The following is a 26,735-nucleotide window of genomic DNA, read 5'->3' as shown; positions in this document are numbered from 1 at the left end:
TCATAGTTACATACAAAGCTCTCTGCCCACTATGACCTGGAAGCTCTCCAAATGCTTTACTTTACTCCCAGGCTACAATGATCAGCTGTAAGGTGTCTGTAATGAAGTTTTATTAATCATACTCGTTCCGATGGCAGCAAAATATTTTGAAAATCCAATTGGCACAAGGACATAAAATTTTGTCTTAAAGAAAGAACTGGGGAACTGCCTGTACTGCTGTACTACAGTATGAGAGAGTACATGTGGATTGTAAACGATTTGTTACAATGTGCCACTGGCACATTGTAACAGATATTCAGAAATCATACAGCCTCGGGTCTTATAAAGACCTGAGGCCATCAAGGTTACAGATTGTCACTCCCCCATGACGTCAGCAGGGGTATTACCAGTACATTTTTGGGGAACCTCTGTGCTGGTAACTTTTGAAACATAAGATATTGTAGCAATCAATTTCAGAGACTTCTCCTTGAGCCCAAAATATAAGCCTCCTTACCTTTATTATTGTTGGTGGATCAAATATTACATTTTCCCTTTCATTTCTGATAAAGGGTTTCTCAGGACTTTCACTCACCCTGTCCCAGTGGCAGGCTGGAAAGAGGATGCAACGGTGACCCCGTTGGATTTAGGTTTCCTAAACACCCAGTGACCTACAACCCCTTTCAGCTCCCATACAACACTTTCAGACCCCCAACTTCATAACAAACACAATGGAACTCAGGCATTTTATTCCACAATACTCTGCTTCCCATAACACAGTGGCCTCAACAAAAACCAAACCTGAATATCAAGTTTGTTGTTTTTTTTTTTTGTATATCCCCGTTTATATGTATTTTTTTTCTGCAAATATTTCCATATAATCATGTGACAATGAAATAGTTATCTACAGAATGCAAAAGTCAAGAGAAAACAAATGGTGCGGGGGATGAAGGGGGGAAAAAAAATGTAAATGGAAAAAAAAAAAAAATCAACACACCAAATAATTTAAGAATGTCCATCTGACTGATAATAAATTAGTCATAACAAGTAACACACATTACAGAACAAAGGTATTTACATCATTTTGACCTAGTAGTGACGTCTCCTGTAGCATACTTTTGTATCAGTCTATAGCTGTGCTTGGAGTAAATTGCTGGTTAAAATTAAAAAAAAAAATGCAGCTTCATGTAGAAGATGAGATCAGAGGATGCAGAAAAGTAAGAGTGAAGGATCCGATGGGAACAAAATGCAAAAATCCGGGAAAAAAAAAAAAAACAGATCACTAGGACTAAACGTAGAATCCCCCTTTAAATTAGGACATCATCATCATCATGGGCTAATAGAGGGGAACCTTTAAGGTTGGGGATATCGCAGTGTGTTCTCCAGCCGCCATTATATCATCTCCCCAAAATCGGATGTAGATCACTAGTAAGACTCCTGCAGCTCCAAACTTAACATTGGTTAGTTTAAGTCATATCTGGCGCTGAGCAGACCCGAAAATTCCGTTTAGGTTCACTTGGACATATTGCCTGACGAACAGCAAATCCAGCAAATTAACATGGCTAGTTGGCCAGGGGTGTTATTTTGCCGGACTCGCTGTTTGGGCACAAATCCAGCAATATGTCCGGGCCGCACATCTCTAGTTATACTGACTATGCTGCAGGGGCATGTTATCCTTTCCCCATCAGCCTCCTGTCCAAGGGTCAAGGCTAACACTGTTAAATCGCTTCGTTTATTTCTACTGAACTTTCCACTGAAGTTCAGTAGAAATTTAGCGTCTAATACTGTGAATCAAGTGAATGTGATGTAATGCTGTGCCAGACCTCATCTGCAGCATCTCTAACGGAAATGGATGTAGATTTCACTGCAAATCTGTGATGAGAAGCATCTCCAACATAAGCCTCATGGCGCGCTCGCAGGATTCACCGGACCGAAGCTACAACCACTGAACTGCAAGGACAGGAGATGCCAAGTTCAGTTCAGCGCCTCTAGGTCCAGGTCAGTAAATCCCACAAGCTTACAACCCTAATGGCGATGCCACACATGGCGTTTTGAACCCGTTTTCAAGCAGTCCGTCCAAAAACGCATGCGTTTTTGACCAGTTTTCATTAAGATAATTGGTAAAACCTGTCAAAAAGATCCGTTTTTAAGCGTTTTTGAAAATGCACCAAAAACAGGTTCAAAACGCCATGTGTGGCTTCACCCTAATATGTTACATCAAACTGGATTGTGTAGCTTTAGGGTGAAGACACACGTGGCGTTTTTAGGCCATTTTTAGTTAGTGCGTTTTCAGATCGTAAAAAATGCATGCGTTTTTGACCACGACCTTAGGGTTAACTCACATGTGGCTCATTTGTTGTTGAATTTATTTTGCAAATGAAATCAGTTCCATACATTTAGATTGAGCAGTTACTGTAGTGTTTCCATAGCTTTCTGCAGACAGCACGGTCTACATTTAGTGTTATTTTCAAAGTAGCTGGGGATGGATGATCCCTATTCTGTATAGAGAATAGGGTTTTAGAGGCAACTACACCATAATGCACCTCTCAGTACAGATTTCAGAAATTTAGGTGGTGAAGTATATGGTGCAAGAACCCCAACTAGCCCCACTGTTATACAGCATTTCCAGAGACCTAATTTAAAGGAGGAGTCCAATGTAGGGACAAATGCTATTTGATCACTGTGGAATCTGAAGGATCAAAAACAGAAGAAATGAACCTGTAATAAGTTACTAACAAAAGGGAGAATAAAATAAAAAGCCATATGAAATGTCAGTACCATAAAGAGAAAAAACAAACAAGCGAGGGCTGCTACGACGTATGAGGTAATCTGAAGACTATTCATTATGCGGTCTTCAGGGAAATGGCTTTAGTTATCTACCGCTTCCAGTTTGCGCGCCACAGTGATTTCGCTAGCAAAGCATTTGTAGCATACTTGTCCCCCAGTATATACACTGTATACTGCGTCAGCAAAAAATAGAGATATTTGTATAAATATAAATGGGGGGGAAAAAAAAAAAAGACAATTCCAGCCTAAAATTTGTTCTTCTAATGGCCCAGTAAGGAAGGGAGTGGAGAGATGTAGTGTTTCCAGTATGCCGCAAGCTTCTATAAGGAACGTGATACTCCCTTTATATCAGCAAAGCACCATTCAGATTAGTTATTCCTGTATTTGTTTAAAATGACCCCCCTGCCCAGCGCTTGGGCCGTGCCCCTCTAGTGCCATCGCTGCCTAAATGGTCAAGGTTCCACCGTATATGAATAAACCAGAATTGTATGAAACTGGCAGGAGCCATCGGATGTCACATGGAGAACGCTGCTGAGTCTCTGGTCCGCGCTTGCTCCGCGTCGCCCCCGTAGTGAGGCCAGCCTCACCCCGGCCTGGTGATGCTCCTAGGTCATAAATACTCTTGCGATCGGTTTCCACTTCCTATGTTAGCAGACGGTGACAACGGAAAGGGGATACAGTAATAAAGGTCAGATTTGTTCGTCAGTGTAAAGCGTTGTTCTTCACGAGTCCACGTCACAGTGCAGACCTGGCGGCATCAATATGCTCAGGAGATCAGTCAATGATATTTGTATTTGGTTGTGGAAAGGAAAAACTCTCCATTTGATCCAAAGTGCATAGTGAGAACAAGTTCAATGTAACATTTTTTAGCTCCTCAGTTCTCTTGTCCCTTTTCAGGTATTCTCCTAAGAAGGCAAGGTCCTCAGAGTTGATCAAGAACCCCCCTTCCCGGTAAATTTATATCATCCATTCCAATGGAACATAAAGAGTCTTGCCGTCCTTCCCCACCCACTTTACGTCAGCCAGGTAAACACACTTTACCTGCAAATAATAGTCCCACTATAGTAAAGAAAATGGATAAGACAAAAAGTACATAGGACGACCCAACCACCGTGTTGTTGGGTAGTTTGTAAGGTTGGCCACCAACTTCATTGATGTAAAATCCTATGGGGAATATTAATGCTGCCATACAGAAGAGGATCACTGCAAGAGAAGAACAAGACACGAGAAGTTAGTACAAGTTTTACAATAATGTTTTACTTTTCTGAAGAAACCTGTAGCTGCTGCCATGACACCCCCCTCCAATGCAGAAACTCGCTGAGCTCACACATGACATCTCTAGTCATTCATCCAAGTGGAAAGGTGAGAACCCCTTTCCCCTAATGAGTTGGGCTGCTGCCCCATTTATTGTCTATGGCACTTATCAAGGCCAGCGTCCAGCCCCTGCCCCTGCCCAACATTGAAAATGTTTCTACTCGTTTCACGTTATTGTCCCTAAATTTGTCTAGCAAGACTTCAGTACCTGTAAACTCGTTTTCGTCTGATGAAGTTTTACTTGTCTATGGGCAACAACTTTTTTTATAAATCAAATTCCTTGTGTTGCTTTCCCTGGCATGGAGAGTGTAATGGATGTGCCTATAGGGAGGTAGTGAATGCCTATATCTAAGTACAGAGATGGGTATACATTTGTAACACAAATTGGATTATCGGTCAGTGGTGCGCTTGCTATGGTCTGCCAGCAGTGTATTGTGTGACCTTTGCACCATACTATGGGATTTATTTAGGACCGAGCTTGCCCCTCCCTACCAGTCCCATAGTCACTGGACACTTGTGATGTTCGCTAGTCCATTCTTATAATTGGAAGGTCCTTCAACTTCACAGCTATATATGCGTTCAATCACCTATCCTGGAGTTATGCCATTTTTTATTGTTTACTGTTGGAAAACCTCTTCTAAGAAGGTTTTATAACAAACATGGCCACAATAGAAGTCTATATCCCTTAGTCACGGAGCGATGAGCACAGACAATGGGGTACATTAACTAGGGGGGTTTCCCCCTCACTTGTGGCGTTCCCGCCCCCTTTTATAAATTGATTTTCTGCATCAAGGAGTCTAATTTTCATTGTGTGGAAACTCTGACACAATTAAAGGATATCTCCCACCAGGATGTAGGATTGTAAACAAAGCACACTGACATACTGCTGTGTGCCACTTCTGCTAGGATCCACTCTACTTTTAGGCTTCTTATGGCCTGGCTTTTAACCCCTTAAGGACGCAGGGTTTTTCGGCTCATTTCTCGCTCTCCAACTTCAAAAATCCATAACTTTTTCATTTTTACGTGTACAGACCTGTGTGAGGGCTTATTTTGTGCGTAACAACATTTTACTTTCCCGTAATGTTATTTATTTTAACATGCCGTGTACTGCGAAGCTGAAAAAAATTCCAAATGTGGAAAAACTGGAAAAAACCGCAAGTTCTTGTAGGCACAGTTTTTTCGACTTTGTCTGTGCACTCAAAATAACACCTCAGCTTTATTCTTTGGTTCGGAGCGATCGCGGTGATACCAAATTTATATAGGTTTTATTGTGTTTTAATACATTTCAAAAATTAAAAGAATGTGTACAAAAAAGAAAAAAAATTTTGCCATCTTCTGACGCTAATAACTTTTTCATACTTTGGCGCACGGAGATGTGTGATTTTTTGCGAAATGATGCAACGTTTTCATTGCTACCATTTTGAGGTCTGTGCGACATTTTGATCATTATTTATTTCATTTTTTATGTGATGTAAAAAGGTGTAAAAGTCGCATTTCGGACATTTGGGCGCCATTTCCCGCCTCGGAGGTCACCGCCGGCCGTAACCGTTTTTATATTTTGATAGATTGGGCATTTTGGGACGCGGCGATACCTAATATGTTTGTGGTTTTTACTGTTTATTATGTTTTATATCCGTTCTAGGGAAAGGGGGGTGATTTGAACTTTTAATATTTTATTAATTTTTTTCTTTTTTTAAACTTTTTTTTTTTCACTATTTTTTAGACCATCTAGGGTACATTAAGGCTAGATGGTCAGATCGCTGCTACCATATACTGCAATACTTCTGTATTGCAATATTTGGCATTTTTGCACACTATACATTACAATGAGCCACAGGCTCATTGTAATAGATATGCAGAAGCCATGTATCCTCGGGTCAAACGAAGACCCAAGGCTACCATGGCAACCGATCGACTTTGCCGGTGGCAACGGAGGAGTTAATAGCCGCGATCGGTGCAAGCACCGACCGCGGTTATTAGCGGTGGGGGTTTTCTGCAATATGCAAAAACCCCCACCTTTGTATGAAGAGGACTCAGCCCGTGAGCCCTCTTCATACATCCCTTATACCTCTGCACCGTAGAGCTACGGCGCAGAGTGTTAAGGGGTTAACAAAAAAAAGCGCTCACCTCCCCACCTCCTACACACCCTCCCTCCTACACACAGCCGTGTGAATAAGGTCTTACTCTTACTCTAAGGTCTTGACTTTCGATTCCTGCGCCACTCTGGTTTTCAGGCATGAACTGTAGCCGAAAGTTCCAGGAGCCATGGGCCCTGCTGCAGCCAATGATGGGTCTGCTTGGATCACTGCATATCTGGTTTTCAGCAGACTTCACCGCTTTTTCTCCTGGTCTGAGAAAGCCACTTGGCTGAACCAGGTCCCATTATCCCTTAGAACTTTCTTCAGGTATAAGTACTACATTGGTGCAGGCGTCAGGAACCGCGCATGTATACACTCTTATTTTCCCCAGCAACTCAGGGGTTATCCAGATTCCTGAAACACCCCTTTCAGCCATATTAGCATAAATGTCACATCACCCACACAGTACAGATGCCAGCCCCCCAGACACTTACTGCCAGTGAATGCTATCCAGCGGGCATATTTTGTAGCTTCTCTTCTCCAGTGGGAAGCCACTAGTAAACCGCATGTAACAGTCAATGATATAATTCCCATAATGATGAAAAACAGTGTTGTAACCCACTCCGGAGGGAGCCGAGGAGGAATGCAGGTCCTGTCACGTCCGTGTATAGTCTGACATTGCCTGACAAGGCCGACTGTGAGAGCACCTGCGGACAACAGAGAGAGAAGATCAATACGCAATTCTGCAAGAGCTTGTAACAATAAGACGCCGTCCGGAGGGCGAGGATGTCACACACTGTAGGGACAGAGCGGCCTCTCCATGGATCTAGAATAGAGACAAAGGACAATTCCTACTCCCCCCTCCCCCCCCCCCTATGCGGCTTGTCAGTGCCAGGTAGCCATCATGGAGAAAATGTTGATGGCCGAGATACAAGAGGCCAATTCTATTCTACTTCACCCGCCCGTCACCTTTCACACTCGCAATCTAATATTCCCAAGAGACCGAAACTGCAGTGAAACTCAGGGCGGAGGAGAACATCACAGACCCCGCAGGAAGCCGACAAAACCCATTACCACCAGTCACACTGTATCACCCATCCCAGTCTGTGTACATGACCTCATACACCTTACCCCTTTGTGACCAAAAGTCACTGAAGCCTGAATATCCAGGTCAAGTTTTGCAGTTCTTACGCTTATTTATATAACGATATCTATGGAGACGCTTTACATATCAAAACTATTTTTACTTCGTTTTTTTTTTCATGACCTTACCTTTGTAGGATAGCCGATAAATGACTACAACTAGGGAAAAAAATACACTTTGGTGTCCGTTTAAGTAGTAGTAACCTTTACCAAAATATGATCAGCATTATTCCATCACAATTTCCCCCAAGTTAAGCTACAGATGCAGAGGGTGCAAGTACAAGTATTGAGTTTCTAGGTGCCAGGGTTCAGGAGATGAAGTTGGCCATTGCCATGACTTTATAAATGTCCTTTCTGCACAGGGCAAGTGCAAATAGGACATATATAGCCATATGGCAGCTTTTATAAAGTATTTCCCATCCCATAGTAAATCTTCTTGCCAGCAATAACCGGGTCCTACACGACACTTTAAAGGGGTTTTCTCACAAAGGAAAGTTAGGGCCCAACTTGCTGATCAGTGAGGATCTCAGTGCCGAATCCCCCGCCGATCTACAAAGGGTCCCCATCGGACCCATCGACGCTCTGTCAGATAATGGAGCAGGCGGCCGCACATGACCATTCTGCTCCGTTAATCTCTGTGGAGCCGACGGAGATTGCAGAGCGCGATGCTCACCGATCTTTGTCAGCTCCATAGCAGAATGGTCATGCGCGATGGTCTGCACCATTAGTCTAAGGAGTGACATAAAGTCCGACGAACCCCTTGTTTTCACAATCTGTGGGGGTCTCGGCACTGAGATCCCCACTGATCAGCAAGTTAGGCCCTATCCAGTGGATAGGGCCTAACTTTCCTCCATGGGAAAACCCCTTTAAAGTTGTTCCTATTGCACATTAAAACATATTCAGTGGGTTCAACCTGACACCCAGCACCTACACAGATCAGATCCAACTACAATTCAAGCAAATCTGAGGTGATCCGTAGTAACCTTATCTGACCACTACACTGAGAATGTTGCTGTCTGCTTTCAGTTCCATTCTCTGTTTATCAGCTGATCTGTGGCGGTCCTACAGTATGAGACTGAGTATCTATGCTATGGATACCAAAATGTTTTGTAACTTTATATTTTCAATGGTGGTGCCATCTCCCAGAGAAGCTTTTCCATCCCCTTTAATAGCCATGACTACATTGTGTCTCCCAGGTATTAGACTTGGACACATTGCCGCTATGACGCGTGGGACGGTTATGAACAGTGGGGGATCACAGGCTGTGACATTGCCTCCCGTCGTCTAGTGAGCTGCTCGGATGCTCACACGTTTTCCAGCGTGCATCCATTTTTACAGATTAGAGGAAGCAAGCCTAGACTTGTCCCAGTGAGATGAACGCAAAAGACTGATGAATAAAACTTTTCACCGTCTCAGAATGGAAAAAAAAAAAAAAAAGTGAAGACTATTGTTCTTTGAAGGAGTCTTAATGAATCCCAGCCGTGAGAGACATAACAGGAGAAGGGAGCTACAACCTCACAAAGCCAGACTGACACCGTGGCCGGGCCAAGAGTCAGGCCGTGTTCACACGTGGCATTTACATTGCGTTTTAAAAACACAATACAACAGCTGAGGAGAGGAGATTTGCCAAGTAACATTGCATTGACTGTCGCATTTTGTAAACGCAAATTTTAACGCATGTATTAACATTGTGTGAACACAATGCATGTGTTAAATGTTAATGTAATGTTAATACACAAGTTAACAGTTTGTTAATATTGCATTTTGTAAGGGAAAAGTGTCCTTGATAGGAAACGGACACAGGGTTGTCCACAGATTTTACCCCATTAACACCCCCCCAGCAGAATATGAAATGTCCCTTCTAGAATTCCCTCTTTTATGTGAAATCTCATCTGTTTATCTATAAATATCTCCTCAAAAAGTCATGTGAAAACAAGCAGAGAAGAATCATCAAGTATCAGATTAAAAGATAAGATTCTCATCTTTCAGTTCTCATTATGATCGTGATTCTGGGAGCCACGGGGATATTTAAAGGAAAGAAATACATAGGAAGCGGATCCTTTATCGCTCTGAAAGAGGAGATTCCTCTCTTTAATAGGACACCAGTATCTAGTTTCTAGGCGCTATAGAACCAAGAAGATAGGGGCGTCTGAAGTGACTCTCCCCCTGTAGCCTCTAAATAGGACTAATTTTAGCCAAAAAGTTACCATTCTCTGCTCATCCGCAAACGACTTTGGAGGAGATAGTTTTTTTTTTATAGGCAAGATTTCACATAAAAGAGGGAATTTCAGAAAGGACGTTTCATACCCTAACCGAGAGGGCTGCTAGTTTAATGGGGTAAAAACTGGTAATGACATCCCTTTAATAAGAGCTTTATTTGTTATATAGGACCGGTACAGCTGATTGGGGCCGGCACCAGGCCCTCCACACCATCAATGACATATACAGGCCTATTCGGAGATTACTCCATCAATAGAAAAATATTTGACAACCCCTTTAAATTTAGCTGTATGACGCCAACCAGAGCTCCTGCATTCAAAGCAAAAATCCACATTTTATAGAGCAGAAAACACATTGCTTCCCCTGTACTGATGGAGAGAAGGAGAGTTACACGATTTGTTACACATCAGTACAGTCTCTGCCCCGTAACCCAGAAATGAGCCGGTGACTACGCCACTTAATGAATCTTTAATTAAACACATTAAAAAAAATCCCTTGGAAGGTCACTTAGCGGCTATGGACAGAGTTAAAAATTATTCTAATTAACCTTTTTCCTTTTAAAGCGCCATTCATATTTAATAAAAGGTAGGGACCTCAGCCGAACTTGCGGCTCGTCTTAAATTAAAAGCAGTCATTCTTGGCTTACGCGTCCCTTGTAAGAAACAAAGGGCTCATTTGATCAGGAACAGACGACGAGTTTGCATAAAAATGAGACAAAAAAACCTTATGTTTTTTTTCTTTTTCTGTTTATACTTTGCTTCACATAAGATGGGACTTTTCCAGGGAGCAGTTTGACAACACAAGCTGGAGACAGGGTTAGACAATAGCCCTAGAGAGTGTATGTGCCAAGTAGAAGGGGGGGGGGGGGGAATGTAATTTATATTCCCGGATTCAAACCGCTTCATAGCGGGGGAGTGTCCTCACACTGCTGTGCTCTGGGATCTTTGCACTGAGCCCCTTAGATGTAGGGGAACCTGCACACTGATTTTACCCCTCAGGCAGAGGATGAAATGTTTTCTAGAATTCCCTGTGAAAAATTCCCATCCAAAGTCATGTGGACAGAAGCAAAGAGTCATAGTACAAGGGCTGCAGGATTGTCACTTAAGACATCCCTATCATCCATTCTAACATGCTGGTGCCGTCTTAAAGATAAGAATCAGGTTGGTGGTTCTAAGCGATAGAAACTGTTAAAGAAATAGTTGGAAATGCGAGCTGCAGAAAAAGATCCTATTCCCGCCTTTTATTCAACAGCCTGTATCTCCGGTTCTGTAGATCACAGAACCACTAGCTTGATGCGATCTTAAAGACACGATTCTCATCTTTAAAATGATCCAAAAATATTTATGGGTCCTACAGAACCAAAGGGTATCTAGAGTGACACTCAAGCAGCCTCAAAGCTTGACTAATACCAGGCAAATCTGACTCTTCTGCTCATGACTTTGCAGGAGATTTCTTTTATAGGCAAGTCCAGCTACAATAATGGAATACAAATTCATTTTTCTTTGGCTGCTATTTACAAACAAAGGTTATGGTTACAAAGATTCACAGAGCAAAAATAACCAATACTGACTCCAGCTTTCTGCTGCTGAGACTCCATTGAACTATTAAATAACCAAAATAAAAGATAAAAAGTCTAGTTCTTGATGATTTTGATTTTTTTTTTTTTTACTCTCGAAGCCTCTTGGGCTACTGACAGGCGTTGTTAAATGCTTGCAGCAATATTTACATAGGGTCTGTACATTGCAGCTATTGTTCCAAAGCCCATATACTTACATACTAAATAATAAAAGCAAATACAGACTCTTAATCACTCACTGATATTCCAGAACAAGGTGACATGTCTGTGTACTGGCACTGATACAATGGGTTGGCTATGTACTATAGAGCAGTGTAGGCCGATGCCGGCGTTCATCAATAATACATTGCTACAGTCTCCTGTCGAGGAACAGGATCAGACAAGTTCCTAGAAGGGCAGGATGAATGGCGGCTCGGCCCGGGGCACTGCCACCGCAGATACAATAAGACAGAGGGCACACCATGCTCTGAGCTCAGCTCCAGTACAAGGAGACATGTCTGACATACAAGTACTACCAGGAGGCTCACAACAGTTACACAAGAGTCCTATGTAGTCCATGTAACACACACCACTTCCCGACTCTGCAAAGGCTTCGCTAGCAGTCTGTTACCATGGAAACACATAGTTTTCGCCCAAGAACAGTAAACATAATACAGTGCAAAGTCACTGACAAACAGGAGCCCAGGAGAGCCCTTTAATTACACCTTAGTGGGTGCTAGTACTAAAAAGAAATTAATGATGTGTAAATAATGATTGTGTCATCCCCTGGTCCCAAGAGATACCTAATTATACCCCATGACAGTGATGGCTAACCTATGGCACTGGTGCCAGAGGTGGCACTCGGAGCCCTTTCTGTGGGCACTCAGGCCATCACCAGAGATGACTCCAGGTATCTTCCTGCAGTCCCAGACAGCCCAGGACTTGCTGTGCACAGAGCTATTATAAAGTTACAGTGCTACCTGGGACTATTTTCTGCTTTATTGGTGTCCTCAGGTGCTGGTATCAATGAAAACTGTGACAGAGAAGGGAGTATAAATCACAAATTACATTTCTGTGTTGGCACTTTGCGATAAATAAGCGGGTCTTTGTTGTAGTTTGGGCACTCGGTCTCTAAAAGGTTTGCCATCACTGCCCCATGAGCTCCTCAAATATTCTGGCTGGACGCAGGTCCGAAAACTGGAAGTATTGAAGCAGCACAGCGCGGGGTAAGTGTACGTGTTCTTCATTTTCCAATCCCGAACCTTCATATACGTGGAATAGCCCTTTATGGAGCTGAAAAGTGATGACGACCCAATTACCTCCCCACAGAGGAAGGAATACGCTGCTCTACAAGACTCTTGTGAGGTAAAACCTGCTGACAGACTCTTCTAACAATCTGCAGCGTTGCACTTCTATCCTCCCCTGCAGCAATCCTCCTAATGGTCAGTATATGTCTACCACTTACATACAATCAGAGAGGTCACCGTCGTGTACATTATCAGGATTAGGGAAAACAAAGAAAATCTACCATAAAAATCTCTCATGATAAACCAGGGACACTTACTCATAGGCCTCTTCCTTCTAAAATCAACTTTTAAAACTATGCTTATGAGCCTGAAGAGCTCTGTTCTGGAGCTTCATAGGCTGTTACACTGCTTCCCCCTGTCTGGTGTAATCACACAAGGTGTGGGGGGATTAAGACTCCATTAAGACCCCTACTGGCTCATCAGAATCATTTTCAAAGTTTATTTTAGAGGGAAAGAGGAACAGTTACCACAGTCACGCTGCCTGGATCTGTTAGTAAGTGTCCCTGGCTTATCATGATGGACTTTCATGGTAGGTTTCCTGCTAAAATGCATTGTGGGATTATTATCTCCTGATTCATCACTGCCCTGTTAATCAGTAACAACTACCTGCCATTAACATCCATTGTAAGTTAACTGTTGGTCAGCAATAAATCCCAAAATATAGACAGTCACCTATCAGCCATTTGTAGTATAAACGCTATAGGTCAGAGGAGGGACGAAATATTGGGTTTACGATAAAAAATTATTGCTGTATAACAAATGCAAATAAATACGCACAAACCGCAGGAGAGAATAAGGCACCAATCGGAGATTAATCACCTATACAAGAGATTAGTGATCAACACTCATATCAGAGTATATTCTATCAATGTTGATAGTTCTGACCCACTACACAAAACTATTTACCTCAGATAATGGCTCCATACAGTGTAATACGATATCTTATAACCCGCCCGCTGTAGGCTGAGATGAGTGGCAGCAGGGGGCTCAGTATTTGGGATTTTGAGTAAAGCTGTTCCCTTTGATGTGGAAGTTATTTGCACAGATCCGGTCACAGGCCGATTAGAATACATGAGGCGTCACATCAGCGAGAAGTAAAACACGAATAACACTTAGCTGCGCTGTCAATCACCCGGGAGCGCACGCCATTACATAATCGTCTGCTCAATAGCTTTCATTATGGAGCCTGACATTTTCATCTTAACTAATGGAATATAAAATAAAAGTGTGTACGCTGTACGGGAAGCACGACATGGCGTCACACTGAAGGGTATGTGCGCGGTGCAGAGGAGGTAACATTACCACAGGTGGACAGGGGCCATTACTAGAGGTGATGGACAGCGAGCCAGTATTCCCAGGCAGTCAGGATTATTCTGTGTTATCCATGCACGTCCATTACTGTAATCCCCCTACAAGGAGTCAGTTTAAAGGGGTTGTCCCAAGTTATAGACTTCCTTGGATACGGGATAACTTGCTGCTCATGATAACGGAGGATCGGACCTAGTATGTGCACTGCCGTTCTGTTCGCTATCGATGAGATTGCCAGATATAGCGCTATATTCTGTATTCCCCAGCATCAGGCGCATGCTTAACCTACTACTACAATCATTCAGGGGAACAGGACCCCCATTCATGAGGGATCCCAGTTGTCAAACCCCCATCAACCAGCAAGTTATCCAAAATCATTATTAATATGGCATAATTTTACACACTGGACCTCCTTTACATTTAGTAAATGTTCGCAATTCCCAATAGAAAGTGCAAAATTAAACAACTATTTTTTGCTAAAAGAATCAGTCAGGAAAGTATGTAAAAGAAATAAGAGGCAGAGGATTGCAGCTGGACTTGAGCTGCTGTACAACTCCTCCTCTCTGAAGTCTGCAGTCACTCAGAGCAGAGGGGAGGGTCTATAAACCCAGCTACTAACACATGTACAATTTTACAGCCCTCCAGGGCCTATACTAAACACTGCGTGTGGTTTTGTATGGTTAAGTGCTACCTGGGCGGTCCCCTTGGCCGAATTCTATGCACTTTGAGGCTCAACAACCTTAAATAATATAACAACCAGGAGACCGCCACCATTTTTATGTATAAAATGAACGGTGTAAAACAAAACATAATGACCATAGAGATCCCCTATTATTCTGTTCCAGACACTTCCATATTTCAGCACAAAAAAAAAATTGGTGGATTTTCAGGATACAAGCAGCAGGAGCACATTGTCCACATCGTGACATCACCCCCTGACATAAATGCCATGTTCTCATTCTCTAAAAGCCCTGGCCCTCTGCCCGATGTGTGACAACAAGCTAAGGTGTCACATTCCCAATAATAAATCACAGAGCTCAGAATCCTAAGTGCAACACAGGCAGACAAGCCAAGAAACAAATCAATCTCAACCTGACAGCAAAGTCCTTCCACCTACGCCTGACAACAAGACCCAATACAAGGAAAAGCCACCATACATTCAAGGGTGCAGGTAACGTCAGCGTACAAGTGCTAGAGGGGTCAACAACGGGAGGAAGGGGGTCGGGGGACCCTGTGATGTGCACAGCACACAACACTTTCTAATAGGGTGATAATCTAATACCAGATTGCGATAAAAGAAATCTACCATAAAAAACCTCAAGCTTGGATAAACCAGGGACACTTACTCTTAGATCCAGGCTCCGTGACTATGGAAATCTTTTTATATGTGTTATCCATGGCCTCCTTCTAAAACCTACTTTTAAGATTATGCTAATGAAGCAGAAGGCCTCCTGGGGGTGTTACCAGAACCCCTCCATACTGCAACTTCACTGTAAAGGAGAATCCAGCCCCCCACCCCATTTCACACTGTATGAGATAACAGCAGGCAAACGGGGGGAGGGTGAGACAGTGTAACGGCCTGTGAATCTGAAGCACAGCGACTCTGGTACCAATCCCAGAATCCCTTTAGATTCATTAGCATAATTTTAAAAGTTCATTTTAAAAGGAAGGAGGTCATGGATAACAAATATAAGAAGATTATGACAGTCACTGTGTCTGGTTCTAAGGATAAATGTTCCCAATTTATCATTATGGATTTTATTGGTAGATTTCCTTTAAATAAAGTATAAGGGCAGAAGTATTCACATAGCGTCACCCAATAGGGATTTGTCAAGCAACACATGAATTTTTGTCAGAATAATGGACAAAAACATCCCCTGTTTTCATGGCAATTTCCAGGATCTGCCCCCGTCTCCATAACAGAGGTCCCCCACCCGTACTGACAGTAGGGGGGCAGTCTGTTCAAGACAACGTACATACCAAGATAACTGCTGCCTAACATCTGCCACATATACATGCACTCTGGCTCTGCTGAGAGTGCATGTGTTCTTGGCATATCGAAATCCAACATGTCCAATCCCCTCTCCTCCACCACAGATACGATACTCTGATCCCATGCAATAGTGACTATTACCTAATGACTACGTCCAGCCTTATCTGAGCGGACCTCTCCATAGGAAGAATTATTTCCATCACGGACCAGCTGGGTGGTCTCCCAAACTGCAGGGTGGCGAAACTTGAAGCTTCAAAACCCTCAGATTGTAAGCTCTTGTGGGCAAAGGTCTCATTACGGATTCATCTGACCCCGTTATTGCTCTATAATGTCTTCTCGTGTTTGTATATTACCCCATGATCTGTACCGAGGACGCCATTCTCCACAGAAGTGAACCATGCCTCTACCATCCCATTACCCCCCTCCTGCACCTGCGTCACAGGCAGCAGAATGCTGCGCTTTAGTATTATCACTGTTTTCATGAATTGTGCCAAACTCATTTTTTTTTTCCTCCCAGATCCCCAGACACCGTGAAAGACAAAGAAGACACTGTGCGGCATATAAAATATTAGGAGGAAGAGGTGGATTTTGCATGGAGCTGCTCGCCTCTAATCTTTCCACAGTCGGCAGAAGAAAGGGCTTTCTATTAATTCGTAGAAACAAAGAAATTCATTATTTTCCTCCAGTTCTTAGCGCAGTAGAAGATACCACACAGGAATCGGACATGGCTATGCTAGAAAAACGCAAGAGGGGGAGGGTGTGAGGCTAAATTATGAAGGATGATCATTTCTCGAATTGTAAAGGGTGTTTCCAGGCCCACCATGCAGTGATCTTAAGGGTAGGTCATCAGTGAGTGATTATTGGGGGTCTAGCATCCAGATTCCCACCAATCAGTAGAACAATCGCTTCTGGGCGCTGGAACCTATACAGTGGATGGAACTCATGTATTGGGGTCACGCTGCCATTTTACAGCATTTAGGGATAAAACACCTATACAATGACCGGATTTCACCGACCAAACAATGTGTGACGAGAAGGGACTCCAAGTATCATAGTGCTACATGATGTACGGAGTCCCGGCTTTCCTGTGGGATAACCACGCCAAACTGATAACATTGTTATAGTATGGTGCAGTAGTCCCACTGGGAAGCAGGGAATCCTTGCATCATGCAAACAGTTGTGCTCAAAAGTTTACAAACCCCTTCAGAATTCTGGTTTTCTTTGCTCTTTTTTCAGTGAAAATATGAAGGATAACACAAAAACATGGTTACTGAGGGGGTGAAGCAATTTATTGTCAAGTTCATGCGTTTTCGGATTTGTGTTCACTGAAACGAAGGCCAAGAAAGCCAAAATTCTGGAGGGGTACGTAAACGTTGGATCAAAAAGGTTAGTAGAATTTTTGGACTCCTGCCATGACACAGTGCTTGGTCCGTGAAATTCGGCCACCAAGTGGTCCCCGATTCGCGGAGAGAGGATGGTCGTGTATTTTAGCCCGTACTAGGAGCCTGGAGCATCAGCAATGCATTGAACAGAGTCTCCAACTTTCAGATCCATCACTTCTACAGATTGTGGTGCCCAATGGCAGCCTATGGGTGCAGGGTCCATGTCTCAGACCCTTATTGATCACGTTTATGGGACTGCACCAAGTCCCAGGAGCTCTCGAATGGAGCCCTTGAACCTGGGGGACTTAAGTTTTTTTTAATACTCCTATCACAGGGACCCCCTATTTTTAAACTTATCCTGTGGATCGGGAATGTACGTCTTTGGTGAGACAACCCCTTAGTGCTCACAGCAGCAGAAAACCTATATACCTTTAAGATACTACTATGCTTTTTCCTAATAAATCTCCATATGAAGGGTGTCTACAGATATTGGATTAAATGCGGAGGTATGGCACAGGATCCAGAATTAATCGCCTGAAGCCAAGTCATTACACTTAGCTCTGCAGAATGATAAAAAAAAAAAAAAAAAAAAAAAAAAAACACAAACTGCTTTTGCGATTTGCTTGGTCTCCTTGTTCCAGCCCTGAAGGGATACAAATGACATTTCCTTCCTATTAGGAGAGCGGAGCGTGCACAGATTAATTGTGTGCTAGTAACAGCGCTGTATGGAAATCTGACTCATACATATGTATCCGGGGCACGGGGAGACATTCTCTCAGGGTAAAATGACGGTATTTGGCGCTGCGTCACATAATAACACGTATTTACAGCTTATACCTGGGGAGTGGGCTGAGGGGTGTAGGGACAATGTTTTCTTTCCCATATTTGCACAGGTCAAGGGCAACGTTTAAAGTTATAGTGTAGCATGGACCCCGCGGGAGTCTGTTGGAAGTTTCACCAGCTTTTACACCACTAACTACCAGCCCCCTCATGTAGGGTATAAAACATCCCTTCTAGAATTCCCTCTTATGTTATAATTCACCAGTTTTACTACACAAAATCTCCACAACAGATATATACAAATGAACAGAAGAGTCACTTTTTGCCCCAGAGGAGTCCCTTTCAAAGACTAGATGGGTCACTTCAGTCTCCCTTTTTATAGACTCATCTTTTATACTGCACCAGGACAGTGCTTCTGTGAGCTATGGACAGCTCAAACAGCCTTTATCTCAGTTTCTCAAGTTCACTGTGACGTGGACTGAAAGATGAGATTCTCAGCTTTACAATGGTGCCAGGACCCAGGTACTATAGAGCCCAAGATGTGGGCATCTGAATTGAAGTGCCCCCTCCAGTCTCTCAAAATTATTCTTCTCATTTCATTTGTATATAACTTTGGAGGTGTTTATATTTTACATGTAAATGGATTTAACATACAGGAGGGAATTAGTCTAGTAGGTCTAGTAGTTTAATGGGATTAAAGGGACACCAGATTTAAAGACCCCTGTTATAATAATCACAACATTGTAACCTACATGGCGTGGTTCCTATAACTACGAGGCCCCTCTACACTACCCCATCATCAGTTTAGTCACACCTTGGGAACCTGATGTGGTCACAAAACATGTGACAACCCATAAAGTGGTTAAGCTTCTCGCTTTTTCGGAAGCCTCTGGATAACACTTCCTTCGCAGCCAAAGCAGATTGCAATAAATTCTAAAGTTAAATGTATCAATTATTAAGATTTGATCAATGTGTTCCCTGGCATCAATATTTTACTTCTATTATTCGTTCTGTTGCCAGTAATATTTTATCCGTTTGCCAGATTACACTATTTCCTACAGAAACGAGCGAGGCTGGCAGTAAATACCGGAGAATATGGAGCATTTCATTATAATATATAGTTATCCCGTCTATTAGACCTTCTTCTCTGATGTCTGCCTCGCTCCACAATCCGTGTGGTGTCTGTTTACAGAAGGCCGGGCTAAAAATTACCTCCTGGCCTCGTTTTCTGTGAAGCTTAATGAGATTCCTGATGATAAATGTAACCGTTATAACACTAGAAAGGCAAACTGTTAATATGGTGCGAGATCCTCCGGGGAAGCCTCTTCATGATGATGGCTGCTCTGAAAGCAATTGGAAGGGATTTCTCGCTATCTGACGCTCCCACAAGAAAAGGTGCAAATGGAAAAGAAGGCAAGAAAAAAAAAAAACACAACAAAGACGGCGTCACTAAACACTGGGCTGACAGGACCGCGCAGCTACACGTATGGCGTGTGGACCCATATACTATCCGTTACATAATCTATGGCAACTTGACATACACAAATGATGAGGGCCAAGAAGAAAACATGGCAACTTATCACTTCCCCTATACGGTTTTGGTGGCCAAACGCAAGCACGTGGCGTCAATGGCTGCAATTACGTGATCTATTCACTTTGCATTGTAGAGGTGTGGGCACAATCTTAACCTGACTTGAACATCTGAGGTGTATGGAGGTCCCCAGACAACCAGAGGGGGGTGAAGAGAAGTCATTGCAAGGAGTTCTCTTCCATTCACTATACATGCACCGACTGCTATATAAAGTGTAAGATTAGCTTTATACAACCCCCTGTCCCCTTATTACCCCTGGAGGGAAGAGGTAGTATTAAAGGGATTCAAGATTTTACCCAATTAAACTATTAGCTCCCCAAGGTATAAAACGTCCTTTCTAGTTTTCCTTTTTTATATGAAATCTTACCCAACTATAAAAAATACAATTCTTCTCTAAAGTTATGTGAAAATAAGAAAAGCAGAGACATATTTGCCTTACATGAGTCTGTTTAGAGGCTGCTTGGGGAGTGTCACGTCAGAGGCCCCCCATCTTCAACTTCTATAGTACAAAGAAACAGGTTTTTGAGGTTTCGTCAAGGTAAAGAATCTCATCAGGTTTGGGTCAAGGCAGGAATTGGATTTTTATCTGCAATTGGATTTTAACAGAAGTGATCAAATAAAAAAAGTCTTTGTAAAATGTATCTGGTATATTAGAAGGTTTCGATATGGGGACCCAAGTTTACATTCCAATAATTTCACCCAACACCTCCAAAAAGCAAACATCAGCCCAACGACCAGGACCAGATACATCGGCCACAAAATGACTATTAATTAACAAGGCTTATCCATAAATCAGATCAATCCACAACGTCTGAGATCTGGACGCCTTCCCGTCTCCTGATCAATGTCCTGATGCTCTCTGGTCAGGCTGGAGGTGCCAGGCAGACCTGGTTGATCCAATTACTGCTGCAGAGGCTAAACTCTTGGAGTCGGCTGATACAAGTGACCGTACGGTTCTGATTTATTGCATTATTTATACCGCAGTGAGATCGGTTCCCAGAGAAATAGATGAAAAAAGCTTTAGGAAGTGAAATCAGAGATAGAAGAAGTCAACGAAAATGTGGTCCTCGTTTATTCGTCAGCGATTGTCACTGCATATGACCATTGTCCACGTGTATCCACCACGGGTCCGCCTGGCCAATCACAGCCATGCCTAGTTGCTAGTGGCGTAAAGCTGTCGGATTGGCATCATACAACATGCAGACAGGGAGATGCTTAAAACAATGATATAAAGTTTTCTTTGATTTTGTTTTTTTTTTATGTAAAGTGATGCTAAAAGGGATAGTCTGAGGTCAAGTGCTGAAACATGGACCGTTTTACAGTATTTACTACGAACATCAGGTAGTAATGCTTAAGGAAAATGTAAAAGGAACCAAAGTAGTTGCAACCTGACGTTACAAGACTCCACTTGGGCCACTTCTTTCACACATATAGAGGCCAACCATATTATCAGAGGCCAAACATGTGACTGCTCAGAGGAAAAAGGAACAAACAAACAAAAAAGAACATAACACAACAGCATACTAGAGAAAGCCCAGCCATCGTTTGTATTAAGGTCCACGAGTATAAGCCACTTCCAGCAGTTAGGACATTGGTGGACAAACACAATGTTACACCACACGTTTTTGATAGACTAAGTCTTTAAAGGGGTTTTCCCACAAACGAAAGTTAGGTCCGTCGGACCCTTTGCTGCTCCGTCAGATTAATGGAGTAGATCAGGGGTAGGGAACCTGTGGCTCGGGAGCCAGATATGGCTCTTTTGTTGGCTGCATCTGGCTCTCAGGCAGATCTTTAATAAATATTGATGGGTGATGTGTGTCTCTTAGACTTATTACTGGACACAGGCAGCGATGTTACCCCTGCCTACATCCTTTGTACGGCCCAGGTGCCATCGCCGCTATCGTCTAAGCCTGGGTCAAAGATAAGAGCGTGGGAGCAATGGGGAGCTGGCTACAGGGAGCGCTGGGAAGTGAATATTCATTTTTTATTACCTATCTACTGGGCGGCATGTGCTGTGGCTACCTATTTACTTCGGGGCATGTGCTGTGGGGCTACCTATTTACTTCGGGGCATGTGCTGTGGGGCTACCTATTTACTGGGGGTATGTGCTGGGGCTACCTATCTACTTGGAGGCAAGTGCTGGGACTACCTATCTACTACGAGGCATGTGGTGGGCGTCAGGATTTCCAGTAGTGAACCCCCTGGACCCCCATGGACGATGATGTAAGCAGACACCTTGGACCGGAATCTAAGTGGCACTTGGTCTTCACCAGAGCCCGCCGCAAAGTAGGATGGTCTTGCTGCAGTAAGGTACCACCTGGTCGTTCCACAGGCACGACTTGTCTGCGGTGGCAGCCAAGGTTGAGGTACAGGATCACTAGAAAGTCTTGTGTTCAGGAACAGGCAGGCAGTCAAGGCAGGTGTTAATGATGTGAGGTAGGGGACGGAGCAAGAGGTCAGGGATGGCAGATCAAGAACAGGTCCAGGGTCAACAGAAGCTTCCTCATATCCATGAAGAACTAAGATCCAGCGGGGAACCAAGAAAGTGGGTAGCGCCAATCAGCAGTGTGCTGGCCAGTTAAATCTGTGCACGCGCAGCCAGGAACGGGAGCAGTCACATGGAGACGTGAGTGAGCTCTGAAAGAGATCGCAGGGGCACCCATGACACTGAGACTACCTATCTCCTCGGGGGCATGTGCATATTGTACGGCTCTTCCGGAATAACATTTTAAAATATGTGGCGTTCATGGCTCTCTCAGCCAAAAAGGTTCCTGACCCCTGGAGTAGATGGTCGTGCATGACTGTTCTGCTCCATAAATCTCTATGGCGCTAACGAAAATTGCCGAGCTCTGTCAGCGCCATAGAGATTAATAAAGCAGAGCGGTCACGAGCGGCCGTCTGCGCCATTAATCTGACGGATTGGCGAGGACCACTTGTTTTCGCAATCTGTGGAGGTCTCATTCTGTGGATAGGGCCTAACTTTTGTTCGTGGGAAAACCCCTTTAAAGGAACACTCCAGTCACACCTAATAACACATCCCTTACACTGAATAATGCATGGTGGGCTATGAAGGGAGGAGCAGGACTCATTATTATTGTATCCCTAGAACCCTGCTAGACCTTAGAGTCCGGCTCTTCCCTTTAGTATAACTCAATGATTCAGCTGTGCCAGGAGCGTTCCATTAAACTGCAGAAATCCCAGATTGCCAGGGCCATCAACAACCACAAATACAAGAAGCAGCTAATAACATGTGTTCTAAGATCATTTACAAAGGCAACATCTCAATAACCCACAAATGGTGCAGAAGCCCCAGAAACACACAGAGGAACTCAGTTCCTATATAAAATCAATTTTAATTATTTGGTTAAAGTAAATAAAAAAAAAAAGCTGCACTGGAAGAGCCGAGCACATAGTCTGCAGCCATGAGTTACAGCATGGGAGGTCGGGAAAATGCTCCCACTCCTGCATATAAAACTAGAGTCTAGAAAGAACAGAAGATATCTTACCGATAGGTGCCAGTATTTATAGCCATCACTGTACAGAGAGTGGGGAAGTCTAATACATATACCTAATTTCTTCCACATCTCCAAGTACAACATCCATCACCAGGAGACCTCATATACATGATACATGTCCTGGAAGGTAAAGATCAGGCAGTGGATGCCGAAATCTGTGCTACAAACCTGAGGGCTGCACATTATAATGCTGCACCAGGGTTTGTTTTTATCCAAATAGATTATGTACATTTATTTTAAAGCCGGGTTGATGGAATTTCTTAAAACCCACTTTACTGTAAGACGCTGTAGATTTCTGCTGACAGGTGTCCTTTACAGTGGTGCCCAGTACTGCTGACCTGCGGAGATTCCTCCCTTACACAATCACCTATATCTGCATTGGACAGTCTTTTATACGAGAGGAGACAAATCCATCAGAAGGGTACAGGAGGAACCCATTAACTTATAACTGGTTGCAATAGGGTTTCTGACATCATGTCAGCATGTCACACTAAAATATTATGCTTCCCTGTCCAACGCACACGGGAACAGACCCCAATGAGCCAATTTTGTGCTGGTTGAAAATTTGAGGTAAATCTAGAAGAAATCTATAGCTGAAAGGTAACACTAACAATGCAGCCAAACCTGTGGTATCTTACAACCAGAGAGACAGGGGCTCAGTTAGCTGTAAGGGGGTGCAGGAGCCTCTGACAACATGGACTCTGTCCCTCCTGCACAAATAATCAAATATACTGCTGGAGTCATGTAAAGCCCAGGCATCACAAACACAAGACACAACCAACATCATCTCATCTCTCATTATACAACACAAGACTACAGAGAATATAAACTGGAACCTACAAGAGGACAACACAGGGAAAGCCGTAGCATGGAGACAAACTCCACTATAAACACCATGAAGGAAACCATTGGGCCTTATATCGGTCAACGGAGCTCTTAGGGCACCATTTTTAGCTTCAATCGGCGCCGTGCCCACGTCCGGCCAACAGCCTCAACGGGCACTAACCACATTGAAACTTCATCCTCAAAGAGTCCAATGGCCATGTCCAACCAACATCCTCATCCAGAGCAATGCCCAGGTCACACCATCATCCTTAGCTGTGCCCACATCCAACCATCATTCCGACCCAAACCTATGTCTGCAGATCCAAACCCCCTTTCTGCCAGTGTCCTCACCTAGAGATACCCACACACTGCTCAGCTATCTCACCCAGACCTGTGCCCACGGATGTCTAACGTCACTGCCCATTGTCCTGCCCTACATTAAGTCTTCCAGCATAGCCAGGGCTCACCCCCAGCACCCCCTCCCCGTGTCCTCAGGGTGGTCTCCACATTCACTAGTTACCTCCGTGGAGCAGACAAGCCGCTGCTCTCCATGTATCAACCACTGCCCCCGGTACATGGAGGACCCCTCAGTGGCCCCCATTGTCTGTGCCCCCCATCCCCCCGCACTCACCCGCGGACTCCCCGGTGTTTATCCAGTCCGGGTTGGCGATGCTGGCGATGGCAAAGATATCCGCAGCCAGAAACAGACATCCTGAAATGATGGTCAGTTTATCCATATCTTTCCCCCCCGCCGCCGCTGGGCCTCCCGGTGCCCGCTCCCCTCTCAGACGGAGGGGGGCGATCCCTCCGTGTAAAGCACCAACCCAGCGCTGGGACCGGGCCGGATACTGCCCCGGATCTCCAACCCCCTCTGCTCAGAGACCCCCGGAAGTAAACATGGATCAGGGCGCCGCCTCCGGAGTCTGCGCGCTCCGCCCTCACCTTGTTACTACGGAAGCTGACGGAGGACACCTCTCCCTAGCAACAGCGGTCATGTGACTCAGAGCGCCGTTTCCGGTCCTCCAAATATTTAAAGGGAACCTACCACCACAAATCTACCTATAAAGGTAGATTGGGTGGTAGGTGGATCATTGGGACGTGAGGATAGCCCTTTTAAGGGCTAATCCTCACGTCCCTGCACTTTTTTGAGAACTTTAATTTGATATTTATTCAAATGTACTTATGTGGCTACCGGGGCGTGGAGTAGCCGCTTATGAGATTACACGAGGCGGCTACTCCACGCCCCGGTAGCCACTTTACTCCTCCTACTCACCCATCTTCGGCGCGCAGCTCCGCGTAGCTGCGCGCCCTCGTCCGGCGAGCCTGCCGTCTGCGCATGCGCAGAAGAGCAGGCCCGCGCCTGCGCGGTCACAACTCCGAAACAGGCGCGGGCCTGCTCTTCTGCGCATGCGCAGACGGCAGGCTCGCCGGACGAGGGCGCGCAGCTACGCGGAGCTGCGCGCCGAAGATGGGTGAGTAGGAGGAGTAAAGTGGCTACCGGGGCGTGGAGTAGCCGCCTCGTGTAATCTCATAAGCGGCTACTCCACGCCCCGGTAGCCACATAAGTACATTTGAATAAATATCAAATTAAAGTTCTCAAAAAAGTGCAGGGACGTGAGGATTAGCCCTTAAAAGGGCTATCCTCACGTCCCAATGATCCACCTACCACCCAATCTACCTTTATAGGTAGATTTGTGGTGGTAGGTGCCCTTTAAACTGGAAAGAGATAAGGAGGAGGTGTCTGCGGTAACCAATCAGAAAGCTGGTTGTTCCCAATAAATAATAGCTGGAATCTAATTGGTTGTGCTGCTCCTTATCCTTGGCTTGCACTAGTGGTCACCTAAGCTTTGGGACATTATCATCACACGCTTTATTCTTCTTCTTATTATTATTATAAAGGAATTATAAATATAATAACTCATCTCAGGACGTGTTCACACGATGCGTTGCGTTTTTGACGCATCTGGATAAACGCTCCCGTTCATGTGCCATATAAATGCATGTGTTTGCAGCCCTTCTGTCTCCATGCTGTGCTTTTGTGTTGTGTTGCTTAAAAAGACACATATTTCTAATTGCGTTTTGTGATGCGTTTTTACATTTGCGGTTTGCTGGGAAGCAGTTTCCCTTAAAGGGAACCTACCACCACGAATCTACCTATAAAGGTAGATCGGGTGGTAGGTGGATGTATGGAACGTGAGGATAGCCCTTTTTAGAGCTAATCCTCACGTCCCCGCTAGCCTAGCATAAACTTTATTGACCGAATATGTTAATTTAATTAAGCGGCTACCGGGGCGTGGAGTAGCCGGACACGAGGCTACACGGCGCGGCTACTCCACGCCCCAGTAGCTGCTTTCCCCCGCCTACCCTGTGATCTTCGGCGCGCAGCTCCTGGCAGCTGCGCGCCCTCGTCCGAGAAGCCGGAGTTCTGCGCATGCGCAGTAACTCCGGCCAAGATGCGCGATCTCGGGAACGAGGCCGGAGTTACTGCGCATGCGCAGAACTCCGGCTTCTCGGACGAGGGCGCGCAGCTGCCAGGAGCTGCGCGCCGAAGATCACAGGGTAGGCGGGGCAAAGCAGCTACTGGGGCGTGGAGTAGCCGCGCCGTGTAGCCTCGTGTCCGGCTACTCCACGCCCCGGTAGCCGCTTAATTAAATTAACATATTCGGTCAATAAAGTTTATGCTAGGCTAGCGGGGACGTGAGGATTAGCTCTAAAAAGGGCTATCCTCACGTCCCATACATCCACCTACCACCCGATCTACCTTTATAGGTAGATTCGTTGTGGTAGGTGCCCTTTAAAGGGGTCTTCTCATCTGGGTAATCACATTTAGTTTCATTAATCTGCCATATATAAACATTTCTTCAATTAGATTTTATTTTAAAAAAATACCTGCGTGAAGATCATTCCTCATAAATGCAGTGATATGGTCCATCAGAAACAAGACTTACTACTTGGATACGA

General features: G+C 44.4%; 1 protein-coding gene across 1 annotated transcript; it reads right to left on the bottom strand.

Annotated features, from left to right (window-relative positions):
* Positions 1 to 708: 708 nt before the first annotated feature.
* MOSMO (modulator of smoothened) lies at positions 709 to 24,707 on the bottom strand. The gene is made up of 3 exons (XM_072120555.1): positions 24,406 to 24,707; positions 6,650 to 6,862; positions 709 to 3,966 (listed from the first exon to the last, which is right to left on the bottom strand). The coding sequence occupies exons 1-3, from the start codon at positions 24,509 to 24,511 to the stop codon at positions 3,782 to 3,784; spliced, it is 504 nt and encodes a 167-aa protein (XP_071976656.1). The 5' UTR covers positions 24,512 to 24,707; the 3' UTR covers positions 709 to 3,781.
* Positions 24,708 to 26,735: the final 2,028 nt, after the last annotated feature.

Source organism: Engystomops pustulosus, chromosome 8 (assembly GCF_040894005.1).
Source record: "Engystomops pustulosus chromosome 8, aEngPut4.maternal, whole genome shotgun sequence".
NCBI lineage: Eukaryota > Metazoa > Chordata > Amphibia > Anura > Leptodactylidae > Engystomops > Engystomops pustulosus.
This window is presented reverse-complemented; position numbering and strand designations above follow the sequence as displayed.